A 16,668-nucleotide genomic window follows, 5' to 3' on the forward strand; every position below is an offset into this window, starting at 1 on the left:
TATATACATAAAATAGTATAATATATATACGTAATATAGAATTTAGAATAAACCTAATATATTAAAATAATATATATAATATAATATTAAAAAATATAATAATAACAAAAAAAAGAGAGGGAGAGAGTGAGTGATTTTCGGCCACAAGGCCGGCCACCGTCCGGTCACCGAACCGCCGCCGGCCACCGTCGGTGCCACCGTACACGGTAGCCGGACCTCAAAAAAAACTTTTTCAGTAAAAATGGGAAAGCTTCCTCCTTTTAATTTTACTTTCGTATAAAAGAAACAAAATAAAACTGAAAGGAAAACAATAAGCAAACAAAGAACTTAAAACGAGAATAGACCAGAAACCTCTTTTGCTTTGATATTTGATTAATCTCCAAAAAAAAAAACTAGCCTCTCCAAAAACTAGCCTTTACAATAACTCTTCTCCTTGATTACTCTAAAAAAACCTCTCAAAAATCCTTTACAATAACTTTCTTCTCCAAAACTTCTTCCTCCCCTAAATACAAAATATGAGAAGGCTTATATAGTCATTTACAAAATATTTTTTATTGTTTATGTCTTCATTTGTAGGTACAAGTGGTGGTGGAGCAAGTGTGGCTAATGGAGTAGGTGGTGGAACAAGTGTGGCTAGTGGAGTAGGTGGAGCAAGTGTGGCTAGTGGAGTTGGTGGTGGCAAAGGCTAGGATTTAGTTGAGAAAAGTTTAGGTTGTGGGCTAGGGTTTTTTTTATTTTAATTTGGGATTAGGGTTTGGGCTATTGGGGTTTTGATGTAAATTGGGCTTTGGGTAGTTAAGATTTTGGGTTTTGGGTTTAATTTTGGTGGGTTAAGTAAGGTTAAATTGGGTTTGATGTAAATGGGTTAAAATTGGCTTACAACAGTTGTGTTTAGCTGGCAAAGGGACTGATCAAACACATAATTAGGGTTAAAATAATTTGTAAATCCACTAAAAGTATCATGACTAATCTCCCCACCATAAACCATTACGAAAGCAATTTAGATTTATGTTTGTTAAAGAACCTTTCACCCTCATAGGATATTTTAAATTCGTTTAAGTTAAGTCTATTTACCCAATATAATTTACACTTCTAATTTAATCTATACACTTTTAAATATTTTCAGTTTGGTCCTTTCCATCCCATCAATACACATTCCAACTTATTCTCATGCTAAATACTCAATAGTAACTTTTTTTCCTTTTAGTCAAATTTACATTTCAATCCTTTTACCTTTTTAAATTTGCAATTTAATCTTATTTGCAACATTTTCACATCCACAATTCTCTTCATTAATTTCCAACTCCAATATTGAATTTCCGATCATAGAAATTCTCCATCAAAGTCGTTTCCCAATATTCTCGGAATTCACTGAAATTGAATTTTAAAATCTAAAAAATAGAGGGATTGCCTTTCAATTTTGAGAAGAGTAGAGGGACCTATGGTATCTTTTAACAAAATGATAAAATGCAAAAAAATAAGAGAAATTATAACCACCTCCCAGCTAAACCCACCACTATAGCCCAATACATTAAACCCATATTCATAATCTAGCCCGCTTATAAGTTTGCCCGTATCAAACTGTGGACCTAAAGAAGAAAATCAAGAAATCATAATTATCATCATCATCATCATTACAAGGAAATGCCGTTGCTTTCTGATTTATAATCATCAAACCTATAGTACACCTTCTTTTTTGTGGATTTTATATATAATTAGATTTAATTAACTCTAATGTAATATCTCCCCAGCGACAGTATCTATGGAAGCCAACAAGTAAAATGGAGAAGGCATTCCCCCTGTTGTATGTTCTTAAACATTACAAACTATATAATTGAATACCACGAATGAAATTAATTATTATATATTTATATATATGTGACCTTAGGAGGTTGTACCAGCTTGCCATCTCCTTCTTCAGCTGTGTTAGTATGTCCTCCATGGTATACTCCCTCGGCCAATTTGAAAGCAATCTGAACTTCGATTCCACCTGTTGCGATCGGATACAATCAAATTCCCCTCCCTAGGTTTTCTATCATCATAGTGATAACAATATAACAAAATAAAATTGCACAAATCGGAATGCACCCAATAGTTAATTACTTTTGAAATTATGAGTACCCGAGTTAAGCGTATTCACAGAAAAAAGGGAAGGGGGCAGATTTACACACTAAAACATACCAGACTGAACTTTTTCTCAAACCAGTGTAACAGTTAAAAATGGCAATCAATAAAAAGCAGCATAAATAACTGATCACAAATGAATGTAATATTATTGGCATACCATTCCAGTTTTATGGTTAACACAAGTCATATTGATCTTTGGCTTCTGGGGATAATCTTTGTCACAGAACAACTTTAGCTGATAGATTCGACCTTCATGTACAGTCTTAAGAAAATGAAAAATAAAAATCACCACAATGAAAGAAACAGAACGGATGTGCAAAATGATATTTTTCAAAAAAATCCCCAGCAAAACCCATTGCTCACTTCGAAAAAAAGGAGAGTGGGGTAATCCACAACGTATGTGTAAAATGATATTATATGGTAGTCCCATATATATATCAGCTAGAACTTTTAGCACATTGGCTTAATAACCAAAACAATAAACTGAGAATAAGTTCTAAGTTCTCTGTTTCGTCAAACGTTGGGTGAATACTCAATGCCGTAGCTTAGAAGATTTATATATGATTCTCCATAAAAACACCAAGTTTCAACTTAGGAAAAACACGAAAATATATCATATGTTAACTGAAAATAAGCAATTACATTGTGAGGACCAATAATGGTACCAGTCCAAGAGCGCATGTAAATATCATCTCCATCATCCATTCATAGCTTAGAGTACCATCTCCAATACATTTTTCTCCACGCTCAAGCACGGAGGCACTGCAAGAACAACTTATGATAATCAATAAAACTCATGATCCCTTATTCTGCTAATAGCATAAGAAGACTAAGCAGTGGGCTTAATGAAATATAACCCTTGTCGCCAAACAGAGTAGAGAAAGGTAATTAATTTGAATGCCATAAGACCTCTTCCATTTCAATAACACAAGCATAATCACATTGCACATGCCATAAATTAATTATTTGTCGCACTTATACGCATCATGGATGAGGTAGCTCTTAGCGCTTCTTAGGTATATCATGTTAATATCAGCACAAGATTCCAGTTATTCTAAAATGGTGACATAAGTTCCTAGAGATGGAATGCTAATTACAAGTAGCAATGAACATATTTATGTCATCACAAAAATAAGCAAATCATTTAGCTCAAATTTCTCGCCTTTCAACATTTAGCACATATTTATGTCACCACAACAACATACTTGTTAAATATATACTCAACCTGGACAAATTATCCATACTATACATCACACATAACAACAATGAAACCAGCCCGACAAAAGATGTAATCAAGAACAACTACCCAAAACTTTAAATCAATAATAATAATAATAGAAAATTTACGGAAACCCCTTCAAGTTCTTATCTCAATCGAAACAAAATGACCAAACCCACACGTAAGAACTGATCATGCATGAAAAACGATAAAACAACAAAACCTGTATAACCCATGAATGGAATCTAGAAATGACCAATAAAAACGAAAGATCAAGTGGAGAAACAAAGGGGGCATTAAGATAAAAGAGAAAAAAGGAGAGGGGATCGAAGAGCTAACCTACAACACCCGATCCACCTGAGCCAAGCGTCATTTATGGTAAGATATGTAAGGGGGATGGGAGTCAGAGTAAAGAATCGGGTGAAAGAATGGCTAAAGCCCAAGCTGTGAGATGCATGAGAAGAATAAAGGAAACATTTTGTTTTATAATTATTTTGTTATATTATGATAAAATAATAAGTATATGATTTTTTTTCAGTATTATAGTAATAATCAACTTTTTCTTTCGGTGTAAGAGCCTGAAAGAAAATAAAATTGTACATGTAGAATTGCGTACAACAATTTTATTTAACTTCATCCTTGATTTTTTTTAAGACAAGCTATATATAATTTTAGTTTAATGTGTTAAATAAAAAAATTAGCGTGTAATTTTATATATAAATTTTGATTTAGTGTAATTTTTTACATAAAATTTTAATTTGATTTAATTCTCACAAATTATTAATATAATTATTGACATGACATCATTTTATGTTTATATATTACATACACAAATAATTATATTTATTCAACATAAAAAAAATTTATGTATTTGTTTCTTTAAATGTGTATAGTTGACTCAAAATTAAAGTTTTATGCATATATTCGAATTACAACCAAAGTTCCATGCGTATAATTGTACAAAATCAAAGTTCATGTATCAATTTGTATATAAATCAAAGTTCATGTATAATTTTAAAATTTATCATTTTTTATATAATATAATTTGAATTATCATTTGATATATTGACCGTGAAATTTGTTAACTCTACAAGCAAGTTTAAGAAATCGTTGTGTCTTATTTAATTAAATTTTTTTAAATTTTTTAAAAAAGGATCAATATTTGGTGTATTGACACTGTACTTTTTTATTTATTCTATAAAAATTAAAAAAATTTCATATGTCTTTATATTTATATATATTAATATTTTATAGAGTAATCCTTTTTCTCTTTATTATTATTATTATTATTATTATTATTATTATTATTATTATTATTATTATTATTATCTCTCTTTATTTTCTATCATATATTGGGAACAAATGATTTCATATGCTTAATTCGCTTTTGCCAAGGAGTCTGTTCTTTTCAATTTTAAGAAAACTTTGACTAACTTTCTTTATTTCTTTCATATTATATATATATATATATTTAATGAATAAATCTAAAATTAAACTTTTTTATAATATGTAAAGTGGTACATGAATTTTAATTTTATATCATTTTATACATGTATTAAAGGTAGTTATAAGAGCAGTATCATTAACAGTTACAATTGCAATAAGCACTACATGTTACATAATTTATCTTATTTAGAATTGTCAATCTTTTAGAAGCCAATCTTTTGAAACAAAATGTTTTGGGTCATGGCTCTATTGCTATTTTGGATGTGTGTTGGACCAGCTTTGAAGATTGGTCCTACGAAGAACAAGTCCAAAAGATTAGATTGAATCTTATCAAACAACAAAATCCACGTTTTAAGGGAATTAGATCAAATCACTTGAAAACTGTTATCGGAGATCATTGGCTTATCTTGGACTTGTGAGAATTTTCTCAATACTGTTTTTATTGCTACTTTGATGGAGATGGTAATTGTAATTGATGTTGTATGTTAATGAGTGAAGAAAAATCCATATACTCTCACGGCTTGTACTTACAATATACCGAAAGTTTAACATTTATTCTGTCTATTAGGAATTCATTATGGCAACACAAGTCAAAATTTACAAACTGAAACTAATGAAAGATATGACCAAAACATTAAACAAGTGTAAATGAGAGTTGAAAACCTAAAACTTATCAAAATTAATCTTCTTTTCTTTTTCTTCAATTTCATCTTAAATCACAAAACTCTAGATAATTGGAGTCGATGGTGTACTGTAGTCTTATAGATGGGATTCAACTGTTTGATTGGGCTTAGCAATCTATTTCATATGTTCTAAAACTAGTTTTGCTATTAAATAAAGTTAATAGCTTTCATACATGGGTAGCATGCTATGCTGTAGTTGATTATGATTGTAAAGGGAGTATCTTTGTAACATGGAGGATGAAGAGTTTGAATAAGAGAACAAAATATTCTTTAGTTTCGTTTCGATTAGAGCTATTTATTGATTTTGGAATAAGTCACATGTGTAGCAGAACAGATATTGTTTTGAATCTATGCTTGGTCAGTATGTATATGTATGTATATTGTTGACAGGTTCTAGTAAATTAAATGAGTATTGTTATTATTAATAGAATTCATTTGGAGGAAAACTTACAATTGACATTGAGTTTGCAAATGACTAAACACATCAGGTTGTAACTAAGATTTGTTTTTTTGTGTTGATCAGTGACTAAATTTATGTGATTGGTTGGTCTCTAATCCGGAAACTGACGAGTAATGAACAACTAAATCTTTCAGTTTATTTGGCTCTGGCTCGTGCTCTTTCAGATACATAGGAACATTTCAATATACCATGTAAGACGCATACGATCAAGTCCAAGTAAACACAGTGTTTGGCATCTTCACTTCGATTGGGACATATGCATCCCTGCTTATGGATTACTCAGTTCTACCTGATCTCTCTTCCTAATTGGTGCATTCCTGCCCATTTATGAGCTCCTGTACTGTTTCTATCTTTTCAATTTTCCTAAGATTATTTGGAGAAATTGAAGTTATTATATCTGATCTTCTCTTCATCATTACTTTTTCTGTGTCTGAAATTATGATTACATAGTGAAATGATTCCTGTTTTATATTCCCTATGCTAGACGTACAAGATTCCAAGAGGGTTGAAAAGAGTGAACATAAAATAAAAAATTGAATGAACAAAGAAGTAGAGAAGGGGTTACCAAAATAGACCAATGTCAGCAGAAAGGTGGCATTTAGTGAGTGATGAAAAGAGAGCGCAAACTGCAAAATGAAGGCAGAAAAAGAAGAGGAAAAATTGTTGACAACTGTTGAAGAATTTAATTGGTATTTATAATCTGACGTAATATCTCCCCCTCCCCCCTTTCATTATATTCTCAACCGTCTCAATTACTCATGCATTTATGTGTTTTAATGGTCTTTCAATCTAATATGGTTCCCCTTCTCTTTTTCAATGCTGGAACTACCAAAACCTTACACTCTCCTTTCAAACCTAACAACCCTTTTCTTCTTTCTTTGTTTCCTTTTAGACAGTTTAGATCATTTTGGAAATGACATGATGTTTTACACAATTTAAGCTGAGGACCAAAACCCCTATTGCATTTGCAGCCTAGAGACGACTTCCCCTCGCGCAAAACACACCTTGAATCCAAATCTTAAATTTCATTGCCTTGTGAAATTGGTTTCAACTCAAAGCCTGATTCATCCAGTTGTTTATAGATATGGCATGCTTAAATGTTGGAATTTTACTTGAAAATAAAGAAAACGGCTGGCTTCTTGCAAATTCACAATGGTTGATTAGGCCCCCATTCCACATCAAATTGCAATGTAGCTGGGTGAGAATTGAGAAGCCAATCATGAGAGACATTGTGGGCCAAAGTCAAGCACAAATACTACTCCTAGAACAACTGTCCAACTAGAATAATTCCGACCCAAACCCATCCTCCTCTGCTCTCATTCTTAAGTACAAAGAAAATCTAACCTTTTTGTCATCGGGTTTTTATCCATCTTTCTTTTTCACTCTGCTGAGCTTAGCATTGCGTCACTGCCCCATCACCAACTTGTATTCTATGCCATTTTCTGATTTATTTATTATGAAAAACAAACACCGAACAATATAAAATATATTTACTTTTTTCATAAGAAAATTTGGGCAGCTGCAGTTAAACCAGTTTACATAGTCTTCTGCTAAAGAAGGGAGAAACCTAAAACCCACACCTAAACTACGACGACGATATCCACTACCCATAAACGCCCATATCTATGTTCTATGATTAGGCCACCCCCCCCCCAAAAAAAAAACAAAAAAAAAAGCGACCAGTTCTACTAGTCAACATTAAAATTAGCAAAAGGCCGAGGAGAGGAGGAGGGGAGGGGGTGATTCCTAGTTCCTACTTAGCCCTTCCTTGTCTTGATGGTGGTTGTGGTGGCAGTATCATGGAGGAAATCAAGTAAAACGGCGCTCTTACATTTGGGGCATTTAGGATCATCCTCTGAAAGCATAACGTACATCAAACACCTGGGGCACCCTACCAGAACCATGGATGTCGCCTCAGGGCTGCTTGAGTATCTGACGTTAGCAGCATCAACGTCCTGGTTCATCTCTGACGACACGCATGAGCTTGGAGGAGACGTTGGTGATATGGTAGCTGATCGGCTTGGTGATTCCACTCCTGGATTAACCCTTGCCCTTGGTGGCGATAGGTTCAGCTTCAACTCAAGCTTCGGAGCATTCCTGCGACTCATCTTCTACCCTTTACGTATAATTAACCTGAATGAAACATGTCAGAAACCAACCAAAATGATGAACAAAAAGTTATAAAATTGAATTGTATTGAAACATCGGTTACCTTAAAGGTCACGTAACCTTGGACTAGGCTAGGCTAGGCTACGCTGAAACCCTTAAAACTAACGCCGATTATGAGGAACCAAATCAAGTTGGGTTGGAAAGAAGGGAAAGTGGTTAGGGGATTGAAGCAGAAAAAGCAAAATATATAAAGGGAGAAATGAAGGGAGAGAAGATGGGTTCTAATTAAAGCTTAATTAAATCATGGTAGGGGGGAGAGTGGAAAGAGAGAAAGAAATAGAATTGAAGGATTGGTAGAAGAAGAGTTTAAATTGAGGCCAGGAAATGTATTAATGGCTGGAAAAAATCCCAAGAAGTATGCAGGAGGAGGAAAAAGTGGCAGTAATTTTTATTGCAATTTAACAAATCTGCAGAGAAGGTGAAGTCCTTTCATTCATTGCCTTTTGCTTTTATATGAGTAGCAATGAGAGGGGAGTCGGTGTTCTTTGAGTGAAAAGCTTTGAATTTTTTCTTTTTGAGAGAGAGATCAGTGCAAAATACAACAGAGAGAAAGAAACCCTCGATAGCCTTTATGGCTAATACCTCAGAATTTTTAAGAAACCAACACAAAGGCCACCTAAGAATTTAATATCAAACACCAATAAATTTAATGGCAACCCAATAAAAAAGATTGTATAGCTGCTAAAACCCAATTTAAATGTTCATCACCCCTCTTACATTTAAAAAATAAAACAACATCCCAGAATCCATATTAATGGCCAAAGGTTTTCTTTTTACATAGGAAACATGCAAAGTTAAGGCTTCCTTAATTTTTCTCTCACTATTGATAATTAAGATAAATCCTTAAGAGTTTCCAGGCGCTTTCATAACACTTGCTTCATGGTTCAGCTAACAACTTTACAAGTTTTGAACAAGTGAGAAGTCCATTCTTTGATTAATGCCACAAACCCATTTTCCCATTCAAGGATATGGATCTTTCCCTTTCCTTCTAAACAAGATATTAATAGTAGTTTTCATCCACAAACTTTGCATGGATATATGACATTTTCCCTTTCACCATAATTGCCCTGCTAATTTAAATCTTTTTCAGCATCCATGTGATCTTATTAATTGTCTCACACTTTAGATTATTTAATTCAATATAAATTCAGTGTTAAATATATAATTTTGTTTTTAAATATATTGCTAAAATATGCTCCAACTCCATATATTTCAAAGTTAATCCCTCTACTTTTATTTTTAGGTATTTAGTGGTTCTACTTTTTAGATTTCAAAATTCAAGTTTAATTGTTAACACTAATGAAATATTTCTATTAAATTTGTTGGTATGACATTTTGAAATAAAATAAATACTCACTTAACAACCATGTAACAAAAGAAGAACTTTGAATTGAACTTGATTTTAATTTAAAAATCTTGAACTATGTTAATAACTAGACTTCCATTTTAAAATCAAAATAGCAAATAAACCAAATTCCATATGTATAAAAAGTACAAAAACCTATAACATAATTTAACCTAAATGTAATAAATATTTTGATTTAAATGATATAGTTTTTAGAAGTTAAAATTTTAAATATTTTTACTTAACTGTTTAAATAAAAGATGAAAAATAATTCTTTAATATTTATTAAATTAATGAGTATTACTTTGATTAATACTTTTATTGTTGTAACAATTTGGAAATTATGAATTACCGGTAAAATACGTCAAAATAATTGGTTGGGATTTAATGATTATCAGTAATTTATAAAATATATAAAAATATATTTGTAAAATTGAAAAACTTTCATTGGAGTATGGTTGCGTTGGGTGATAGTTCAATTGAACCTCAGTTGGAAGTTAAAGAAGTGCGGTATTATGCTGATGGAATGGAGTAGGAAAAATGTTAAAAATAGACAGATCCAAATTGAAGAATTGAAGCAGAGGATTGGAGATATCATGGAGAGAGTTGATGGGAATGACCTGTTGAATACGTTGTGTGAACTAAAAGAGGAGCTTAAATCTGCATGGGAACAGGAGAAATTTTCTGGTTTCAGAGGGCAAGAAGAGACTGGTTAATGTTGGGAGATAAGAATACACGTTTTTTTCCATCAAGTTGTTGTTCAGCGCTAGCAGAAGAATAAAATTCTTAGAATTAAAGATGGTGACCTGTTGTTGGATGATGAAGATATGATTATTAATAAATTCATTGCGTTTTATGATGAACTTTTTAACAGTGAAGATGTGTAGTGGAATGATGAACTGTTGGGTGTTATACCAATGGAAGATATTGTGAGATGAATAGGTTACTAGTAGCGGACGTTACTGAAAAGGAGATTACTGAAGTAGTTTTTCAAATGGGACCTTGTAAAACTTTTGAGCCGGATGGGTTTAGTGGTATTTTTTACCATAAGTTTTGGGATATGATAGAAAGGGATGTGGTGGAGACTGTTCTGAGTTTTTTTAAGGAGGGAGTAAAGCGTGAAGAGTTGAATGAGACTAAAATTATTGTGATTCTTAAAACTAAAATGCATGTATTGGTTTCTCAGTCGATTAGTTTGTGCAATTTCACTTATAAAATCATTTCTAAGGTCATGGTGAATAGGATGAAAGATATTTTAGGGGGTGTGATTATTTAGAATCAAAGTGTTTTTATTGTTTTATTGTTGGTATGTAACAACTTGTTTTTTAGTGGCGTTGGAATTAGTGGTTTTAGAACCAAAATTCTTACCAATTAGTCTGTAAATATTATTTATTTAATATTTACGAGTCTAATATAGTGTCGTATTAAAGTTTGGTCCAGTGATTTTGATGTTTGATTGGTCAATTAAGGAAAAAAGATTAAATCATAAAAATCGTATAAATTAATCTCTATTGGATCTTATTAGCTAAAATGCTTAATTAGACTTTTTTAAGGGTTTATATGGAAATAAAACTGAAATAGTTGAAAATAATGTTAAATTATAATAAATTTTAATAAATTAAAAGTTTAGTTAAAAGAAAACATTAATGGGAAGGGATGGGAAGGGAAAGAATATTTCATTCTCATCTTTCCCAAACCGTCCAACACCATTGAAGAGGAATTTGAGAGCTTCAAACTCTTCCCATCAATAAGCCAATGTGAGTATTTCAAGGTCCATTTTCATAAATTTTATATTTTTGAGATCGTTGTAGTTTAATCTAATTAACTCAAGGATTGTTTCACAAAATTGTTATAAATTTGAAAAGTTGTGATTTATGAATTTGAAGTTTTTAGATGTTAAATGATTAAGTTTGAAGAGTTGGTGTTGAAATAGGATTATTTTGTAAAGTGAATTTAGTTAGTTTTGAATTCAGAGACTAAATTGATAATATATTGAATTTAGCATGAAATTCTTGTAAATTTTAGTTGTTGGGAGCTGTTGAGGGACTATTATTGCATTTGAATCTAAGGTCTCTGGTTAATTGTGAAAAATATGTGTAAGTTTTAGTTTTAGGGACTAAACTAAATAAAAGGTAAAAGTTAAGGGAAATATTATAAAATATTATTAAAGGATCATATGCATATATTTAGACATTATAAGGTATTTGAAATTGTTAATTTAGTTAAATTATTGTATATATTAAGAAACAGGTCAGTCGATAAAGAAATGCGAAAAGTGAAAAATTGTTGAGTAGTTCTTAGCGTCGTGTTTGCTGCTGTTTCGGTTGAGTACTCCTAACCGTCCAAACTTAATCCTTATGATTTAATTACCATATAAGTCCACTCCCATTAACTAAATAAACCATTTAATTAATAGAAACCAATAGTCAGTGAATTTTGTAACTTTTACTATGTAGTCATTTTTCTTTAATTAACTATCCATAGATTAAAATTTCTGGACCAAACTTTAATACACCTATATAATCACTATGTAAATATTTAATACAAATATTTACGAGCTCAGTTTATAAAAACAATGTCTCAAAACCTCATTTTTCAAAACCATTTGACTTTAGGGACAAACCTCTTGAACTTAACTATTTATTCATTTAGCAAAAATAATAAAATTAAAATTCAATATATTACTAAAATTGACTCGTAAATATTAAAAATAATATTTATAGACTTACTCGTCGGATTTTGATGCAGTCGTTGAGAGCACCAAAAATATCCTATCCCTGTAAAATATTGAAAATAATAAAAATAATAGTATAAGTTTGACCCAGGGACCGGATTTGTATAATTGCTTGGTCTTCAAAATCGTGCCCAAGAAAACTTGCGTACCTAAAAAAAATAAAACAAACAGAATTAAAAGTTTTGATTTAATTGGAATTGCGAAAATTAAAATTGAAATAGTAGAGATAAATACAGTTGAGAAAAAGTTTCTTTTAAAGAGATTCCAGCCTCCGGTTGCCTCGATCCGCCTTGGGTTCAATCATTGGCTTTTAGGTGATCCTTCTCAAACAGAATAAGCCAGTTATAGTGGAAGAGGACGCCTACGGCCACCAGCTCCAAGAATTTAGACTTACGATTTAGAGGAACTTGACTTTAGCCAACAATATCTTCTGTGGGACCATCTTATGCTAGATCATCGTTTCTCAATGGCGAATCCCACGTCATTTTGTCTCTTGGGCTCGCCAACCTTTGACGCAGTAAGCTAACGAACCGACTGTGCAACCTTCCCAAAATATACAAAGCAACTGTTCCTTGCACACGTTGAAAAGATCACTTTTTAAGGGACATGGACGGAAGCGTTAGCCCCGTAATGCGGAGAAACGATGAATACTCATTGAGAAGGCTAAGTACGGATTCTAAGCCTCATGAACCCTTTTTGGGGAACTTTGAAAACTTTCGGCTAGATAGATTTAGTGGCCCATGTTTTTTGGGGGAAAAAAATAAACATAATGAAAATAGAATTTTTATTGGAAAAAATATGGAAAGAACAAAAGGCTAAACTTTTTGGGAGGAGTGTTTACAGAAAAGATGAGTGAAATTTGTGTCACTCCATCCCCTATTTATAGTACTAGAAAACCTAGTACAAATTTGTGTCTCCTACTTCGCATGCTGGCCCAATTTAACTTTAAATTCACATTTTTTGCCCCCAAAAATTTTTTTGCCTTCAATTTAGTTCCTATAAGATAAAAAGCCATAAAAAGCTCAAATTAGTAGGATCATACTCAAAATAAACATATAATTAATACATAAAAATATGTCATTCTAGAGTATTATCAGATTTGCGGGCTCCGAAACCACCGTTTACAACACCATTGAAAAACGAACTGTTACAAATAAGGCATCATTCTTTATAAATTATCACTAGAACTCATTGTATCATATATTGTATCACATTATCAAACGCAATTCTCAACCGCAATTATATATATAATTTAAGATGGCTCAATTGAATCGAGTAGTAAAATATATATGTACCTTGATCATGTTTGTCACCAATATCATTCAATTATGATTAACTACTTGTTTAAAGAATAAATTGAGAACAATTATGACAATACAAACTAGATCCGTTGTTTGTTCTCCATTCTCATCCTTCCAATTTCCTTTTATTTTTTTAGCCTTGTTTGATAATTCGATTAGAAAAATAGTATTAGTACAGTCAACAAGGCATAATCAACAACCAAGCATAGTTGCATACTTTTACAATTAAGTCTCTTTTTTACCTTAATATTTAAAATGTTTGTATTTCACAATCTACCAAATTGAATTTAAATCTAACTTTGTATTTATTTATTAGGGACCTCATGAAATCATTATTCATTATCAAATCTCAATTTTTATTCTTTACAATTAAGTTCCTAACAACACATAATTAATCAAGTAATTCAAACATGATTTAAGCTTAATTCAATATTCCCACCACATTTCTAACATGTTCTATCCTTAAACTAATGAACCTTACACATACATGCATTTGAGCTATTAACATCAAATTTTCTAAAGCTTTCCAACAAGGAAAACTAAATAAAAACTTATTAATTCACCATTCGAACACTTGGGTTTCTTCAATTTAAGCTTAAAAGCTAATAATTCATCAAAAATCAATTGAAAATCATTCCTTACCTTAAGAATTAGGTTCATCAACGGTGAAGGTCTAAAGAAGTTTTTCCCTTTTGCTTTCTTATTAAAATCGGTTGAGAAGATCAACTCCACTCATTCTCTTACCTTTACTGTATGTATATATATAATTTAATTGGTAATTAACTAGTAAATCATGAAATTGATGGTTAGGATTTAGTTTAGTTATAATTAATGGAGATGGACGGTTGAAATGAAGTTAGGCCGCTTACGTATATTAAACATGGGTTATTTGTTATGATGCGGTTGGTGAGAGCACCAAAAATATCTTTTCCCTATAAAATATTAAAAATAATAGTAAAAGGGAAGTAGGGTTAAATCCTCAGGGACTTGATTTGCACAAATACCTGTTCCTCGAAATCCTGGACAAAGTCGTGCCTAATAAAGCCTGTGTACCTGGAAAAAAAAACAGAATTAAAAGTTTTGTTTGAATTGAAATTGCGAAAATTAAAATTAAAATAGTAGAGATAACAGAGTTGGGGAAAAAAGAGTTCTTATGAAGAGATTCCAGCTTCTGGTTGCCTTTATCCGCCTTCGGTTCAATCCTCGAATTTTAAGTGATCCTTCTAAAACAGAATAAGCCAATTATAGTGGAAGAGGATGCCTACAACCACTAGCTCCAAGATTTTAGGCTTACGGTTTAGAGGAACCTAACTCTAGCCAACAATCGCTTTTGTGGGACCATCTTATGCTAGACCATCACTTATCAATGGCGAATGCCACGCCATTTTGTCACTTGGGCTCGCCAACCTCTGACGTAGTATGCTAACGAACCGACTGTGTAACCTTCCCAAAACATACAAAGTGGTCACATATTTGCACAAGATGAAAAGATCACTGTTGAAAGGATATGGATGAAAGCATCAGTCCTGTAGTGCAGAGAAGTGATGAATACTCGTTGAGAAAGCTAAACGCAGATTCTAAGCCTCATGAACCCTTTTTGGGGAATTTCGACAACCTTTGGCTAGATAAGTTTAGCGGCTCATAATTTTTGTGGAAAAAGAAATAAATGTAATGAAAATAAAATTTTTATTGAATAATATGAAAGGAAATAAGACTAAGCTTTTTGGGAGAATGAGTGTTTATAGAAAGATATGTGTAATTTGTGTCACTCCATCCCCTATTTATAGTATTAGGAATCCTAGTCTATTCCTAATTAAATTTTAAAAGATAAATACAAGTAAATCAAGATAATTAAAGATAAATACCAAAATTAAATCTAAATAATAATCTTTAATAATTATCTTAATATAATTAAAAATTAAATAGAGTCTTGTATTTATAAAATCTCTTCTTTGCATTTTTGCCCCCAAGTCTTCCACACTTTGCATTTGTGGCACCACTTCCTTCCTACTTCGCATGCTGGCCCATTTTATCTTTAAATTCACACTTTTTACCCTCAAATTTTATTTTGCCTTCAATTTAGTCCCTACAAGATAAAAAACCATAAATAACTCAAATTAGTAGGATCATACTCCAAATAAATATGTAATTAATACATAAAAATATGTCATTCTAGAGTATTATCATGTTATTTAGTCATTGACTTAGCTTCCACTTAAAGCCTTGTTATTTAGTCACTATACTATTTTCACTAATTATTCAAATAAATAATTTTATAAGTCAAATTACTATATATACGTATTTTTTTATAGTTAACTCATAAATTTTTCAAATTAAGAAAATTCACCCTCAAATTGAATTTTTTAACACCAATAAAAATCGAGTCATCACTAATTATTCAAATAAATAATTTTATAAGTCAAATTACTATATATACATATTTTATTATAGTTAACTCATAAAATTTTTAATTTAAAAAATTCACTCTCAAATTAAATTTTTAACACCAACAAAAATCGAGTCGTTACAGGCATATGGCACATTACTACTACACCCAAGGAATATGGAACTCAATGACTAGGACCTATGCCCAACCACCCTCTTCTATTAATACCCCTCACCAGCGGAGTTAAGAAAATAAGAAACCATCCGCACAGTCTACACTTTGTCAAAATCTAACCCTAAACTCTCTCAAACCTCTAGCTTACTGACTCTTTGCACCATTCTTAATGTAAATCACCTTATTCTTGCAACTTTTTGCACCCTATTCAGTATGAATTGTCCCCATTGTACTACTCAACAGTTTCCTATAACTTTAGTGCTCTAACAAATGTAAATATAATGTAAAATATAATATAAATTAATGAATATATCAATTTTTTATCAGAATGAAAAATATATTCTATTTTTAATTATAAACATAGTATGTTAAGTTTATCATTGGTTGAGTTAGTATTCTAGAGTCGATATTATTGAGAAATTTTACATGAATATCACCTGACTTAAATAAGACTAAACTTAGACCGTAAAATGGATGAGGATACATAATTATAAAAAAAATATTGTTGGTAGTTTTTTATTATATGTATCGTAGCCTTGGAATGAATGTTTTAATTTAAATGGCCATGCTATTGTTATATCTAAATTATTAGATTTATCATTAGAAAGAAAAATTATAGTAAAA

General features: G+C 31.4%; 1 protein-coding gene and 1 long non-coding RNA gene across 3 annotated transcripts; both read right to left on the reverse strand.

Annotated features, from left to right (window-relative positions):
• Positions 1-1,594: 1,594 nt before the first annotated feature.
• On the reverse strand, positions 1,595-3,821 carry LOC107889579 (ubiquitin-conjugating enzyme E2 variant 1C). 2 transcript variants are annotated; one of them, XM_041076658.1, is made up of 4 exons: positions 3,686-3,821; positions 2,770-2,889; positions 2,285-2,389; positions 1,595-1,990 (listed from the first exon to the last, which is right to left on the reverse strand). In XM_041076658.1, the coding sequence occupies exons 2-4, from the start codon at positions 2,830-2,832 to the stop codon at positions 1,820-1,822; spliced, it is 339 nt and encodes a 112-aa protein (XP_040932592.1). In that variant the 5' UTR covers positions 2,833-2,889; positions 3,686-3,821; the 3' UTR covers positions 1,595-1,819. The 2 variants fall into 2 exon arrangements, with proteins under 2 accessions (XP_040932592.1, XP_040932593.1); XM_041076659.1 differs by lacking the exon at positions 3,686-3,821 and adding an exon at positions 3,570-3,678.
• Positions 3,822-7,415: 3,594 nt separating this feature from the next.
• Positions 7,416-9,177, reverse strand: LOC107929806 (uncharacterized). Its single transcript, XR_005901189.1, has 2 exons — positions 8,148-9,177; positions 7,416-8,068 (listed from the first exon to the last, which is right to left on the reverse strand). It is a non-coding gene; the product is annotated as an uncharacterized lncRNA (long non-coding RNA).
• Positions 9,178-16,668: the final 7,491 nt, after the last annotated feature.

Source organism: Gossypium hirsutum, chromosome A09 (assembly GCF_007990345.1).
Source record: "Gossypium hirsutum isolate 1008001.06 chromosome A09, Gossypium_hirsutum_v2.1, whole genome shotgun sequence".
Lineage (NCBI taxonomy): Eukaryota > Viridiplantae > Streptophyta > Magnoliopsida > Malvales > Malvaceae > Gossypium > Gossypium hirsutum.